The 16,011-nt window shown below is 29.0% G+C and overlaps 2 protein-coding genes and 1 pseudogene across 2 annotated transcripts; 1 reads left to right on the plus strand and 2 right to left on the minus strand.

Moving 5' to 3' along the window:
- The first annotated feature begins 421 nt into the window (after positions 1–421).
- On the plus strand, positions 422–3,487 carry LOC130804090 (LOB domain-containing protein 15). Its single transcript, XM_057668418.1, has 3 exons — positions 422–604; positions 1,191–1,455; positions 2,740–3,487. Exons 1-3 carry the CDS (start codon positions 591–593, stop codon positions 3,238–3,240), a joined length of 780 nt encoding a protein of 259 aa, XP_057524401.1. The 5' UTR covers positions 422–590; the 3' UTR covers positions 3,241–3,487.
- A 6,071-nt stretch (positions 3,488–9,558) lies between these two features.
- LOC130804089 (peroxidase 4-like) lies at positions 9,559–11,714 on the minus strand. The gene is made up of 4 exons (XM_057668417.1): positions 11,460–11,714; positions 11,161–11,352; positions 10,665–10,830; positions 9,559–10,230 (listed from the first exon to the last, which is right to left on the minus strand). The coding sequence occupies exons 1-4, from the start codon at positions 11,670–11,672 to the stop codon at positions 9,839–9,841; spliced, it is 963 nt and encodes a 320-aa protein (XP_057524400.1). The 5' UTR covers positions 11,673–11,714; the 3' UTR covers positions 9,559–9,838.
- A 3,176-nt stretch (positions 11,715–14,890) lies between these two features.
- Positions 14,891–16,011, minus strand: part of LOC130804091 (peroxidase 52-like) — a 4,574-nt pseudogene continuing 3,453 nt past the window's right edge.

The following is a 16,011-nucleotide window of genomic DNA, read 5'->3' on the forward strand; positions in this document are numbered from 1 at the left end:
GACTGTAAGGTTTAAACCAGTAACATTCCATCACATTAACTCTGATACCATTTCAAAACACCAACTCAACTAAAACTAATGGTTAAAATCCAAACCTATATTAAATATTTCATCTTTAAATGTTTGACCATCACTTCATAATTCTATGTTGACTTAATTTGTCACTAGCAATTGAAAAGATTAATTTTGGTTTACCCTTGTCCCTTACTAAGTACAACAAATTCCTCATTCCTAACTTTTTGTTCTTCCTAAACTAGTTTAGTTCATTCATTAAAGTGATTAACTCACTAATCCTCGTACATCAATCAAAAAAGTTAGTTCACCAACAAACACAATATAAACCAAAGTTTTCACATTAAACTTCCATAAATAAATTAATATTCTCTATATTTTTTTTCCTATATAGTTGGTCCACTCATACCATTTTCCTCTTCATCTTCTAGTCTTTTATAACTTGCCTTTTAAGTACTCCTTTCCCTTTCATTTTCTTTTCTCTTTCATCTTCCCTTTAACACCAACTTTCTCTCTCTTATTTCTCCCTCTTATTTCTCTCTCTAAAACCTCCACATCCATACCTTGAGCATGCCTGAATGTCCAGAGAAAGGTATCAATACATTCAACAATCATCAAAATATTTTTTCTAATCAAATACATTAGGTCTATACAATTCATAATGTATTACATAATATCAAAGGTTATATACCACAAAGTATATTACATATTCTGAAACTTCAACCATCATCTTAAGCTTTTGGTTGAGTTAGTTGTTTTACATAATATCAAAACTCAACTCGACAAAAGGTCACAAATTGGAATAACATTCATCACTCTTCAATTACATATCCATGGAATATTTAGCACCACAAATGAGGAACCCTTTGGCCGCATCCTACTTATGGATATGGGTTGCCGCCTACCTTCCCTCCTCAAATCCTGATCATAGTTTATACATCGATAAAATGACGACAAACGAGGGAATCATGTTGCGTTCACAGTTCTTACCCGAAGGGCTTTTATGCTAGATAACGTGATAGAGTGCATAATATATTCTGGGGGCGACTTCAACCATCATCTTAATTAGCTTTTGGTTGAATTGGTTCCTCGATTATATACATATATAAGTTTATATGAAGTTTTATTGTTGTTGATCATAACGGTGTATACAATCACCTAAATTTAAATTTTGGCAGGGAGAGATTTGATGAGATAGGCAAGAAGATCAAGAGAGATCAAAACGATGCGTTTTCCAAAACAGGAGGAGGAGGAAGAAGGCATATTCAGTTGGGCCCACCAGGAACCCTAAATACTATTACACCTTGTGCTGCTTGTAAGCTCTTAAGAAGAAGATGTGCTCAAGAATGTCCCTTTTCTCCATACTTCTCTCCTCATGAGCCTCAGAAATTTGCTTCTGTTCATAAAGTTTTTGGTGCTAGCAATGTTTCTAAGATGCTCATGGTAAATTATTTTACTCCTATTTTTTATAAACCCTAATGCTATTCTTTCTCAAATCATTCAAATCTGGAGAATCTAGACTCAAACCTGCCAAGGGCATGATCTTTATTATTTGATTAAATCCTATTATAATAATAAATTGCGTGATGTATAATAAAGAAAAATAATCAAGTTTTTTTTTTAGTAAAAATAACAGTTAAGTTGGTTCAACATGTGCAGAGTTGAATATTTGACCCACAATATACTAATATCCTATATTTGGCATTGATTACAATGGTTATTATTTTTGTTAATTTATTTTTTTTTTTACATACATTCAAATTGTTTGTTATGACTACCAAAGTTTCTTGGATCTTCATGGATAGGAACAAAATGCTTAATTAGATGTAGTTGCAAAATGCATAGGTATTCATTATTAATTGTAAGCCATAAATAAATTGATCAAAAGATGGGAATAATCTTTCCTTATTATTGAAATTTGTATTTAGAATATATATGGTTTTGTAACATGGTTTTGGCCTAATAAAAATAATTAATTGAGCAATTTTTAATATTGTACATTTCAATGTCAAGTATTGCTTAGCAATTTGGCAAGTAAATAATAAGGTGTTGAATTGTTTTCAGCTAGTCTTTTTATGGTAATCAACCTTTTTTACTTGAGTTTTTTTAAATAGAAGTATATGATTTAAGGGTTTCAATTGATAACTTGTACTCCATATAAAAATCAATTTATGGTGTCATTGAAAATAAATGCGGAGTAAAAATTAATAAATTTTTTGAAGATCCTATGCAATTTCAAAAATTATGATATTTTTCTAACAATTTTGTATCTTTAAACACTTAACATATACTACGTAATTTAATACTAAAGCCCTCAATATTTTTGGGCCAGTGCGGTTGAACATGTTGAAAATTAATTGACTTAAAATATAAATGTCAATATTGAATGAATTATTATTTAAATAGTAATTCTTTATTTAGATTCAATTATCCGATGAAGAGAAAGTGTTGTAGGTACTTACGTAATATCTTCCCAGTCTAATACATTTTTATACATAAACTATTTTCAGGTTTCGTCAAGTCAAACACAGTTTGATTAATCAAGTTATATTTGTATAATCTCTTGTAGGAATATTTGATACCTAAAATTTACACTATAAAATTTCTTTTACATATTTTTTTTATAAAAAGCCATAAATCCTAGTAAATTTCCAACTAGTGATAAATGATAATAATTTAGCTATTGATAAATAATAATTTTATAATGGAATGTGAACATATATGTAGGAAGTACCAGAAAATCAAAGAGCAGATGCAGCAAACAGCTTGGTATATGAAGCAAATGTGAGGCTAAGAGATCCAATTTATGGATGCATGGGTGCAATTTCAGCATTACAACAACAAATTCAAGTTTTACAAGCTGAACTCAATGCATTAAGGGCTGAGATACTTAAGTACAAATTTAATGAGGCTAATAATCATGTTTCAAACATCATTACTACTAATAATACTACTACTAATCCATCATCATCTTCTCATAATGATCTTACTTTCTTTTCCTCCGCCACCTCGGTTTCCATCGCCGCCCAACCTCCACCACCTTCGCCGCCTCCTCCACCACCGCTTCCGCCGCCTCTTCATGATCTTGATCATACTAGTATTAATCCTACAATCTCTTCTTCAATGTATACACCAACACAACCTTCCTCTTCTAGAAATGATCATGATGATCATAATCATGATCATTATAGCTCTATTTCTAATGAGAACATCTCCTACTTTGTTTAAGCATAACCAAATTATAACCCCATTATTAATTGTTCTTGACTATCATTAATCAACAATGTAATAAGAAATGGATTACAATAATCCATATTATTATAGTTTTTGAATTTATGTGTTTTGATTAATTGGTGTTTAATTAATTAATTTGCCTTTGTTGAGGTGAAGTAGTGATGTACAAAACTCTTTTGGTAAATTATTCTTCTACATAGATTTTTATGGTTGAGGAATAATTATTTCTTTGCATATGTTGTTTGTCAACATTGATATGAATAATTCAATACAATTATATAGAAGCATATGTATCATTTATATTGAACTTTTGATTGATTGATCTAGATAGGGCTACTTGTTCAAAACATACATGACAATTCAAACATCATCAGATTTTGTAATTGAACTCGACTTAAACCCGACTTTAAAATGAATTTATGATTACGTAAAAATCATTGTAGATATGAAACTCAATTTTAAATCGACATAAAACACTTGAAATCGATGTGATTAAAAACACACCTCTATGTACACTTACAATAAAAATTGCTAAAAATCACTTAGTCACTAGGTAAATTATAAGGCATGAATTACCAATGCATGACAATGCCAAGTTTGGAAATTGGAGCTTTGGAATTCAAGTATTGTGAATAAAAAAACATTTTCCCTTTGCACGTGTGCAGGATCTGGGTTTTGACTGTGGACTCCATCTCATGGTTGTTTGTGCACTTTCTTTTATAGGGGTCGGCAAAAGGATTGCTTGCTATATCAACAATCATACATTAATTTTCACCGTTGGAGACAACTGTATGTATGTATGCAATTGTTTATACGTAGGGTAACATAATACTATAATGTGTACTTGCTAAAAAATAAGAAATTATAAACACTTGTCTTATTGTTAGATTATATAAAATATTTGATAGCTTTAATTATCAGTTTAAATTTTTAGTTGAATTGGTTACTAAACATAGTATCCAAAGCTAACGTGATCAGAAGTCACGAGTTTAAATCTCAACCAAAATTCAAGGTGGAATATTTGCACAAGGTATGAGGAAGGCCGAGGGCCTATACTACATCAATACTTCTAGCCCAAATAGCTTTTGTGTGAAAGGGCATGTCATTAGTGTAAAATATACAATATATTAGAAGCTTAAACCATCAGCTTAATGAAAAAAATTTTGTATATAATAAATTAGAAGCTTAAACTATCAATACTTCTAGTTTAAAATTTTTTTGTATTTTAAAAAATTTTAGCAATAGATTAATAAAAAAGAACATGTAGAGTATATCGGACAAAGTCTCTACAATAAAATGTAAAATGTATTCTAATTTTTAAAAAGAATTAAAACATATGTTGAATAATTCAAATAAACCAAGCATTATTATGTCATGATTTTTTATATTTACGTCTAATTCTCACATATAGTCGACTCTCAAATAAACCAACTTATTCATCGTAGAGTAGTCTCCACATTGAATTTTATTTCTATCATTTTCTTTTTTAAAGCAATCAAAAAAAATATAAGCTCATAATCACTTGTAAGAGATTTAGCCCAAAATTTTGGTGAACTTTGTCGTGCCTCACTTTAAACCTTAATGTCTTACACCTTCATGTCTTACTATTTTAATTACAACCGATAAAGTTTTGTGTTTAATTTTGAAATGATTTGTTTATGTAGTGTTAATAAAGAAAAATATTCCTATTTTGCCTATTTTGGTGCTCATTGAAAAATAAATTTTTCAAAATAAAACTATGACAAACATTTAGACGTAACATTATTGTTAGACGTTGATTTAGTTTTAGAAAAATTTGATAATAACAATTTTTAACTCTGTCTCATCAATTTTTTTAAAAAAATTCTTAGTATAGGTAAACTCAAAATTAACTTTACAATTGGTGCACCCTTCTCATAAATTAAGTAGATAAATTATAATTGATCTTTTGTCAAATTTTCCTCGTTTTTATTGGAAACAACTTTTTTTCATAAAGTAGATAAATAAGTGAATTGTTTAACGTCGTCCTAAATAATTCACCCATGCAATCCTAACTTTTTTTTTTTCAAAATTCCCCTAACCCATTTAATTAAATAACATTTTTAGACATATTTAAAGGAGAAAGCTGACTCTTGATCTTTGTTGCGATTTTGTATCTATATTATTGTATTATAATTGATTCTATGTATCACATGTTTTATGATGTATATACCAATTATTATGTCGGTCTAATTTTTATGTTTGAAGTTTCCAAATCAAATTCAGATAAATTTGGTTAAATTTCTTTCCTCTGTAAAAATTATTTTAGAAAATATATTTTAGTTAAGACTAGAGAACGCATTGTTTTATTTTCTAATTCTACTTAGACCTACTATTCTTTTGGTTCACAATAAGCTATGAAGACTCCAAATCAAAATTAAAATAGCTTAGTGAAATAAACACCATTTTGGAAAATATTTTTAAATGAGCAGTAACATTATAGTAGGAATTTTTTTTTTTTTTTTCAACTCCATTTAGGTAAATCATTCTTTGAGGTAGCTTGATCTACATATTTTTCTTTCAGTTGTCCGTAATAAATAAATTGCATTCTCAATGTTCGATTCTCACTTTTACATAAGTGTTATTGGTAGACCTGTCATTAATCCAACCATAAATTGGGCTGAAACTTGAACGAAAATTTGTGTGTCGTCATAAATCGAAAATTTTAGTCTGTAATTCGAAAATTACCCAAATTTAAGATATTAGAAAAAACTAGGTCAAATTCGACAGAAATTCAAACACAATCGTTTTGACCCATTTTTAATTCCACGTCATCATTTTTAATTTTACATACGTCATTAATTTTAGTCAAATCAACAACAATTCTTTGTTGTAGCCTTAAGTATATTGATTTTTTTATAAGAAAATATTTTCTTTACAAAAATTATTATATACTCCTATATTTTTAAAATAATATGAAACTCAAAATATAACATATCGTTTATTAAAAAATGATTTAAGATGAAAGCTGATTGTGGTTTTTTTTTTTTTGTTGTATTGTCTAAACTCTTGTATATATTATTATCATTTGTATTAAGTTGGCAAGAATAAATAAAGAAATATAAAAAAAAAACTCATTAATTTACGCAATTTACTACAACTTATTTTTAATTTCAAGAGCATGCGTAGTGGTTTGTACATTTAACTTACTATTTAAATGAGCTTATTTGTTAATCCTAAGTTCCTAATAAAGACACTATTATACCTTTAACATATTAATCCCAATAAAAGACGCCATAAATTAGAAAGATATTAATTGTATTAATTTTCCCAACCTTTATTGTTTGTCCTATGCAAATTTTTGTATGTACATATTTCTAAAGGATAATGATATTTACGTATGGGTTTAAAAAGTTGTACATAAAAATTAATATATTTTTCTTTTTATCAATTATTGTAGCTTTTTAAGAAAATCTAATATGAGAATTAAAACAATTTATGTTTAGATTTAAAGATAACATAATAAAATATAATTAAAAAAAACTTACGTATAACCTTAGGGCTGTATATATCATTTCTCATTTTAAAAATTCACCGATTACTAACCATGCTAAAGTTAGCATTAATTAATCACAAATTCTTGCTCTAGCCATAAGGGGATTGTGACATTTCTTTATTTATAGTCCGTCCATTTAACTTTACTTCAACTTACTTTTATAAAATGCGTTATTATTATTTTTTATTCTGATCCACATATTTAAACTCTCTTTTAATATCATTTATATAATTTAAATAATCCCAACATTAAACCATCCTTGTGTAATATAAAGTATAAATGTAGCAATTTCTTGGCCGTACTTATTTGGTCCTTTGAATGTGAGCGAGAAGGTTGAGTACAAGACAGCAATGATGGTATGAACTATGAAGCAATCTGGTTTGGTCCAATGTCATGGTTGCTTGACATTGTGGTATTGCCCTCTCGTTTTCGTATTTCTTCATCCATTTTTTAATTTGTCTATGAGTTTCCTAATTAGGAATATCATTTATCATTTTCAATAAAAAAAACACACTCACACTAACTATAGTAAATATAATAAATAAACAATTGTAAGTCAAGAACTAATATAGTAGATGAAAACTACTAACATTTTATTTTTAATTTTTTATATATTTTTTAATTTAATCAATCAATTAAGTATTCAGATATTACAGCTCTGTTTAAAAATCATAGTCCGCTACTATTTATGCCCAAACTTTTTATAAACAATATATATCCAAAATCCAATATAATATAGTTATGACTTTTTACAATTATTTAACTTTTTTTAATAATCCAATCATTCAAAAGTCTATTTCATGTGACTTATTCAAATTTTGTGTGACTTTTTTTTAATTTTAAGGTAGACTTAGGTAAAAGAAGGGTTAAAATAGTAGAGCAGTCGGATATATAGAATCGAATCTAAAACCTTATTTGGAAAAACATGCTTAAACTCATCTTAATTCGTTAGAAAGTCTTATTTAACTTAGTCCTCATGATTAAGTGAGCTGTATTAAGAATGAAAACAGTGGTTAATTAATGGCATTACGAAAATAAAATCTAAGAAGATCGGGAAAAAGATGACGTGTATGTTCACATTGCCCCATTAGTTTTGGGCTTGTCTTTGATTTCGGATTTTAATATATAGCTTTTTGAAATGGGCTACACATTTATAGTAGTTCGTATATAAGGCTCGTTAAGCTCATTACAAATCAACGTTTGAACCCATTTAAATCCAAATTTAGTATTTGGAGATTTTTATCTTATCTCAAATTGAATATATATTGTTTTTCTTATGAAAAATCAAGAGTTTCACTCTAATAAATTATTAGAATTAGAGATAATCAATATCTGATAATGTCTCAGTTAATGATTTAATAAATTAATAATTTATTACTTATAAATTATAATTAAGTTTAATTATTCTCAAAAGCAGGGTGTGAGTCATGACTAATATAAATATATTAAATACTATATGACAGTTTAAAATTAAGAAAAACCGTAGAATGGAAAAAAGTATATATATATATATATATATATATATATATATATATATATATATATATATATATATATATATATATATATATATATATATATATATATATATATATATATATATATATATATATATATATATATATATATATATATATATATATATAGTTCATAAAGTAAAATATGCATTTATGTAATTAGACTTTTCATTCCTTGTATTTAGGTATTTATCTTTTTGACTTTATAAATTAGTTTTGCACTCTATTCCATTAATATATAACATTTTTCCTACTTGATATTTTTACGATCTTTTTTTTTTTCATTGATGTATTATAATGGCCAACAATCAAATCACTTTACCATTCTTACCATTTTGACACCAAAGTGCTCGACATATGCCCATATCATATAAAAGTTCATTCCTATTGTAAACCAAATAATCAAAATGAAAAATTGTCCCTGAATAATCCAACTTATTTTCAATTACCTGCTAAAAATTTTACTTTTTAAATTTTTTTTGATAATTTAATCTTTGCTTTTAGTTTGTTGCTAATAGACTTTTCAAAGAAATGACCTACTATATCAGGTTACCTCTTATCTTTTTCATTCTTTATAATAATTCAATCTATTTTCCATTACCTACCAATAATCCCACCTTTAAAATTTTGTTCGATAATCCAACCTTTACTTTTTGTTTGTTGCCAATGGACCCTTTAAGAAACTAAATGAATTTACTATTACTTCCCAAGCTTATAAAGTTGATCATTGCATAAATAGTAATTGTCTTTATATACATATACCATCAAATAGGGGTGTTCAAAATCAGACCCGCTTGACCCGACCGCTGACCCACACCCAACCCGTTATATATTATCTCTATCAAGTTGAAATTTTCACGTTAAAATATTATAAAAAATTAATAATAGTCGTAAGTTTTTCACTTCCCTTCAAAGTAAAATACCCCTTTTAATCAGCGCCAAAGAGAAATTTAGTATTTTAAAAATTGTGGATTTTTTTATAATAATTGAAGAGAAAAGGTGTTAAAGAAATTAAAAGAGACTTAACATGTATAGATGAGATATGTTGAATTATTATAAATTAGTAGCAAAGAGAAATTGAGTATTTAGCTTCTTGAAGGGTTCATTGCTAACAAAATGCCAACAAAGGTTGAATTATTAAAAAAAAAAATTCAAAAGGTGGGATTATTGGCAGGTAATGGGAAATAGGTTGGATTATTATAAAGAAGGAGAAGATGAAAGTTAACTAGCAGGTTATAATCTAAAGGGTCCATTGGCAACAAATTGAAAGCAAAAGTTAGATTATTACAAAATTTTTTAAAAGGTGAGATTATTAACAGGTAATTAAAAATAAATTAAATTATTCAAAACAAATTTTTCTAATCAAAATAGTACTTCTTCGATGCATGCTCAAATTTAAACTCAATCATTGACAATTATACAATTTAAACACTATAATAAAACTTTAGACTTGTAGGATATACTTGATCACTATTAATATTACTTGCAAAACATATTATAAGAACCAAACATAATGTCAAATTGTGCTAGTAGTATAACCTAAAGGTATGGTCACAATTCCTTAATTAGTCTTCCTACAGTTCTTTCTGATCTCGCCATTGGATCCGGTAAGCGGCTTAATATCTCCCATTTTGATCATAGCGGATATGAAATCAGAATTAAATCTGCTAGGATTGCTGCTATAAGTTTGAACAAGTGCGTTGGTAGAACCACCACTGAACAATTGTTGGTCTGAGTGCATTAGACCCTTTTGGTTAACAACGTTTTTGTAATAGTTGTTATCAAAATGAGTTGGGGTTTGAAGGTCCAAAGGCGCTAAATTGTTGTTTCCTGAGTTTGTTGAGCTTGGGCAGTTTGCACGTCTTGTTTGAGCGAATGATGCATCAATGTTGCTCTCGTTGTATATGCGACTTCTAAAATTTGTGCACCTTGCTTGTCCGATTGTGTGGGCGCCTAAAAAATGCGAATGAGTCATAATTGAAATTACTTTATAACAAATTTTCCAAAAAAAAAACTTTATAGATCCTAATATTCATCGAAATTATGTCTATCACAAATTGTTGTATAGATGGTTTCAGCGTAAGATGCACCTCACACAATAAGTTTTAAAGTACATCATCATTACTATCCCAATGACTCCCGCCCAAGGCAGGGTCTGAAAAAGGTGGAAAAAAGGTAGACCAGTACCCTTATCACAAGAACGTCGCGATCGGAGGAAGCCCCTCAACAATAAGTTTAAAAGTCCAATTGATACAATTTATAAAAAAATTAAATTTGTTTTAAAGTCATTTCATCGAAAAATAGTCTCATACCTGATAGTGCGACATTGATACAATTTATAAAAAAGAAATTGTTTTAAAGTCGTTTCATCGAAAAATAGCCCATACCTGATAGTGCGACCATATCGGTTGTTGAAAGGCCCTGATTTGCGAAACTAGAGATAAGTTGACTGAGACTAAAAGTTGGTGGTGGAATATTATTTGTTGCGGCGGATTTGCTAGCGGTCTTAGCATCCCTTCTGCCTAGCTTCACATTCCATGTTGGCCCACCCAGCTACACCAACAAAAACATTAAAGTCAATCTAGTTTATTGGCCTTATTAGGCTTTATTATTTTATAGTATATGAAGAAATTAAATAAAAAAATAAGTTGATGAAATAAGTTTATGAATGAAATGAAAAGAGAAAATAAATTTATAAATAAGATTAAATTTAAGAGAAAAAAAAAATCAGACTAAAAATGAAAAAATATATAGAAAAATCAAAGTGAATGCCCAAAATGAAATTTATACTTAATAAATTTATAGCGACAAGCCGATAAAGGAGACATTTTGTAAAATTGTTATGTGAACATCAATGTAGGTTATGTATGAAGTTTTACTCACAATGACTACAGAGTCTCTAGCAGTAATTGCTAAGATATCTGCACATGAGACGATTCCCGGACAAGCTTTTTCAACAGCGGTCTTTATTTGGTCGATCACTTCAAATCCTCTAACTGATCCAAGATTGGGTTGTGCAGTTTTTTCACCCGTAAAACTTGAGGTGTCGTCTAGTAATAGTGATGCATCACATCCCTGTTACATGTATCAATTAAATTATGTCATTTCTATTAATTACAAGCAACTAAATTTTACAATCTAATAACAAGCAATTAGCTAATTATTAAGTAATAGATTTTTACGTTGACAAAGCAATCATGGAAGAACAATCGAAGGAGAGAAGCGCCCATCCTAGCCTCCTTGTTGATAGCAGATTGTACGACTGATTTCACTGTTGAATATAAATTAGGACAAGAATTGGAGTAAAAGTTTGTAGTTAATTGGGCATTTGAACTCCCTAGAGAAACCAAAAGAAGGTAACCCACGACTAAAACTACCATAGAAGAAGAAGCCATTTTGTTAGAAGAAGAACAAGCAAATATAGTTAACAAACTAGGATGTGTGCTTAGAGCAAGCATGAACGAAACTATTTATAGAAGTCTTGTTAGGAAAGAGCTCTCTCTAGGTTGTATTAGGTGGGTCCCAACAAAAAGTATTAGTTGCATGTAAATGAAGTTTGAACGTAGAAATTAGTGACCTAAAACGAAAAAGTCAATATAAAAAATTGGAATAAATTTAAAAAAAAAAAAGTAGGCATCCAGAATTTATATGGCATAACAAAGACATGTATGGCATGGTCAATGGTTGTTATAAAATTGTCCAAGTTGGACCTAGTTAATATTAATGGGTTAGGTAGAATTGTCATATAGAGTACTTTTCAAGTAATGAAATGTTTAATCAAAGGTTACTTTTTGACAAATGAAAAGTGCCAAAGATTGACAATATGATCTAAGTTCAAATACACTCTCTAATCAAATTATTGAGTGATTAGATAAGGTTAATTGATTAATCATTTGGATGCTCACTAATCATTTAATTTGAACATTGTCTTAGGAAAAGAAATATAACTAAAACTTGTATTTTTGGGTTTTGTTTTTCTCGTTATATTTTGTTTGTTTACAAAAAATAAGAAAAGTCTTATCAAGAAAATACTAAAATAACCTCAGTGATGAGATGGATTTGAGTGAATAAATAAAAGAATATTATATAAGCGTAAAGGAAAAAAATAAGGACAAAGTTGATTTTTGTGTGGTTATTTTTTTGACAAAAATAGTAGTATAGCAAGTAATTTAAAACGTTAAAAAGAAAAGTGTATCAAATATTATGGAATAGACGAATAGTAAGAAACACTCAACTCTATTTCATTGTTTCTGGTTAATAAAGAGTTAAAGACTCAATATATACATATTCAAAGTATTAAGAAGATTAAAATATAAATTATGATAAAATTCTCTAATTATAATATGAAAATATATGATAATACATAACTTTTAACTTTTAACTTTTATATGCGATAGGCAAACTTTTCATCTATGTATGGTAACCTTGGATATTTCTAGATAAAAAACTGACATGATTTTTCTTTGACAAAACACATTAAAGTGATGAAAATATTTTCTAAAATTAATTAAAATTATATATTATATAAAAATATCTCACTTATTGATAGTGTAAATTTTAAATTAACTGCAAGCGCACGATATACGTGTAGCTACAGGTCGAACACAAGGAGGCGAGTTGACTAATTTATTTGCCTTATGACTACAAGACACGGATCAACAAGTAGTTGGGTTGAGAAACTAATACTAAAATAAGAATAAAACTAATAATTAAAGCTAAGAAAATGATTAATACGAGAATAATAATCATATGAAAAATTCTAGGGCGTCGGGAATCAGCTAATTCTAACATGGGAGTTAATTACTCTCATAATTGTATGAACCTGAGTCATTGGCATAATTAAATGTGATCTAATTAACCACAAGTTTCCGCTCTATTGATCAATATCGGTTTAAGACCTTACTAGTGTTAATCCTCAAACTTCCATGTTATTGGCTAAACTAATAATCCTAAATTTAATCTCAAACTTTCATTTTATTGAAAAGGTTAATAAAAATATTTAAACAAAGATTTATTAAGCATATATTTAATCATAGACTTAATCATAGACTCAAATTTCACACAATTAATCGATAAAATATTATCCCATGCTTTGTGACATATGTTGACTTAATTGAAACACCAAACATAAAAAAAATGATGAATGATTTCAATGCACAAAAATAAATAATAAAGCAATAAACAAAGAAAACTTACTAATTGAGAAGAATGAAAAATGTAAATTGCAAAGGAATTTTAACGTAACAATGGAGTTTAGCAACAAAGAGCTCAAAGAAGAAGAATAAAAAGAATTCTGAAGATTGAAAATTAAAAACTAAAAACTAAAAACTAAAACTGCTCTCCTAAAATTAAAATAACTACCACTATTTATAGTGGCTCCAAAAAGTAACTGTCGAACGCACGAACAAAACACCTGACGCACTGGCGACGACTCGTGACATCGTGGGCGACGACTCGTCGCTTTGCTACTGCCTGGGGTATGTGACTTCAGTAAATTGGCGACGAGTCGTGGTAATATTGGGGACGATTCGTCGCTCAGCCTCTGGAATACATTGCTCAGAGCAGAAAGTATGCGATGAGTCGTGGCATATGTGGAACGACTCATGGCTTTGGCTCTAGACTATTATGCTGAGATCAGTAGATGTGCGACGAGTCGTGGCATTTTGTGGGACGACTCGTCGCTTTTGTTTTGGACTGTAATGCTGAGTGACGAGTCGTGACTCTTTGGCATGGCTAGCTACAACTCGTTTCTTCCCCTTGGAGCTTGTTTGGCTCGATCTCTTCACTTCTTTTAGGGGTCTTAGGCTATTTCTCTAGGCCTTCACCCTCTTATCACCCCTGGAACCTAATAAAACTTCGATTTTGCCTCAAAAATTACAAAAAATACATTATTAAGCACATGAGACAAAAATATAAAATATCACTTACAACACTACCTAAAACTCACTAAAACATCACATAAAGAGCATAAAATTAACACAAATAAGTGCAAATAATTGCACTTATCACCTACCCATCTCATGTGTAGGGTTAAATTATTTGATATGGTCTAATTTGACAATATAAAAATAATCTTTTCAATATATAGTTTGTATGTGATCACCAAAATGAAAGTTTTTAGGCTCCTTGTTAAGATACTTTTGACAAAAATATTAGTAGTGTTTTTTAAATTTAGTTTAGTTAAATGGTGAATCTATAATCTCAGCTTGTTTTAATATGACATTATGAAATTTGAATGTATTGTCATATGCATAATGCATTGATGAAGTATAGTGGTGTGTTGGTGTGTACCGTATAGGCTTGCACTTAGGCATTGTCAATTGAAGTAAATCAGTCGAACTAGATAGCCACAGTTCATTGCAAGGTTTGGGCAAGCAAGGAAGGTCATACCTAAAGGGGAGGAGATGAACATTTGTTGCTTGAACGAGTGCCCTCTAGGCTCGAACGAGCACTTGCCTCTAGAAACTATTCATGTAACTTTTTAGTTGTTTATATTTTGATTATTTATGTGCAAACTTGTTTGTAGATAATGTAAACATTAGTTTATCAGCCACTTAGCTTTAAAATGTTCCTTTCACCTCATAAAAAGGAGTACTTTCGAGAGACTATAAACTATAACATTTAAGAATTTACACATTTTTATCTTTCAAACTTGAATTCCATTAGTTAACTTACAACAACTACATATTCTTATCAAACAACATATAAAACAGTAAAAGACCTAATGAAAACTTCAAACATGAGTAAATCTTACTTAAAACATAACTTTTTGGTACAACCCTAGCTAGTTGATCCTCCGAAAATTCTTTTTGATTACGCCATTAGATCCAGTTAGAGGCTTAATATCTCCCATTTTAATGATGGATAAAACAAAATTGGAGTTGAATTGACTCGGATTGTTTCCATAACTTTACACAAGTACATTTGTAAAACCACCACTAAACAATTATTGGTCTGAATGGAGAAGACCCTTTAGGTTGATGAGGTGTATAAAGTAATTGTTGTCGAAGCAAGTTAGGGTTTGAAGATCTAAGGGTGCTAAGTTGTTGTTCCCTGAATTAGTAACTCTTGGACAATTTGTTCATCTTGCTTGGGCAAATGTTGGGTTAATGTTACTCTCGTTGTATATACGATTTCTAAAACTTGTACACCTTGGTTGTCCAATTGTATGTGCACCTAAAATATATGACAATGTGTATAATTTTACTTATCCAAGACTATTTTTTCGATAAAATGGATGTAAAACTCTAAAGATTGACCACAATAAATTACAAAAAAACCAAATATCATTAAGTAAGGGATTTTGACAAATGATTTTTTACAAGCTTTTTGTTGACTTTAAACTTTTCACATTTTAACTGGATATACAATGTAAAAAAATATTTTAATAAATTGTTTTTAAGCCCGATCTATTAAAAATTTACTAGAAGTAACTTTTTTTATTGTCTTTTGGCTTTTTTATTTACTTTTTCTCCAATGAAAAACCAAACAAGCAACAGTGAATTTTTAGTACACATCTCCATAATAACTGATTTAAAAGAGTTAGTTTATCAGCCAATATTTTCAACTAATCAAATGAATCAACTGCTTCAGCCAACAACTTCAACAAATAGACCAAACATTATTAACGTTGATCTAAGAGCGACCGAGCGATTTGATACGAAATTCTCAATCTAATATTCTATAAGAAATTTGCTTAACTTTCATTTGTAATCCTATAAGGATACAATGGTG

The sequence above is a fragment of the Amaranthus tricolor genome, chromosome 17 (assembly GCF_026212465.1).
Source record: "Amaranthus tricolor cultivar Red isolate AtriRed21 chromosome 17, ASM2621246v1, whole genome shotgun sequence".
Classification (NCBI taxonomy): Eukaryota; Viridiplantae; Streptophyta; class Magnoliopsida; order Caryophyllales; family Amaranthaceae; genus Amaranthus; species Amaranthus tricolor.

Excerpts from the sequence above, each read along its gene's own strand:
- LOC130804090 (XM_057668418.1), top strand. Across the intron at positions 1,456-2,739 it reads ATGTTTCTAAGATGCTCATG|GAAGTACCAGAAAATCAAAG; the intron begins GTAAATTATTTT and ends ACATATATGTAG.
- LOC130804089 (XM_057668417.1), bottom strand. The coding sequence starts at position 11,672 with ATGGCTTCTTCTTCTATGGTAGTTTTAGTCGTGGGTTACCTTCTTTTG. Across the intron at positions 11,353-11,459 it reads TCCATGATTGCTTTGTCAAC|GGATGTGATGCATCACTATT; the intron begins GTAAAAATCTAT and ends TACATGTAACAG. Across the intron at positions 10,231-10,664 it reads CGATATGGTCGCACTATCAG|GCGCCCACACAATCGGACAA; the intron begins GTATGGGCTATT and ends CGCATTTTTTAG.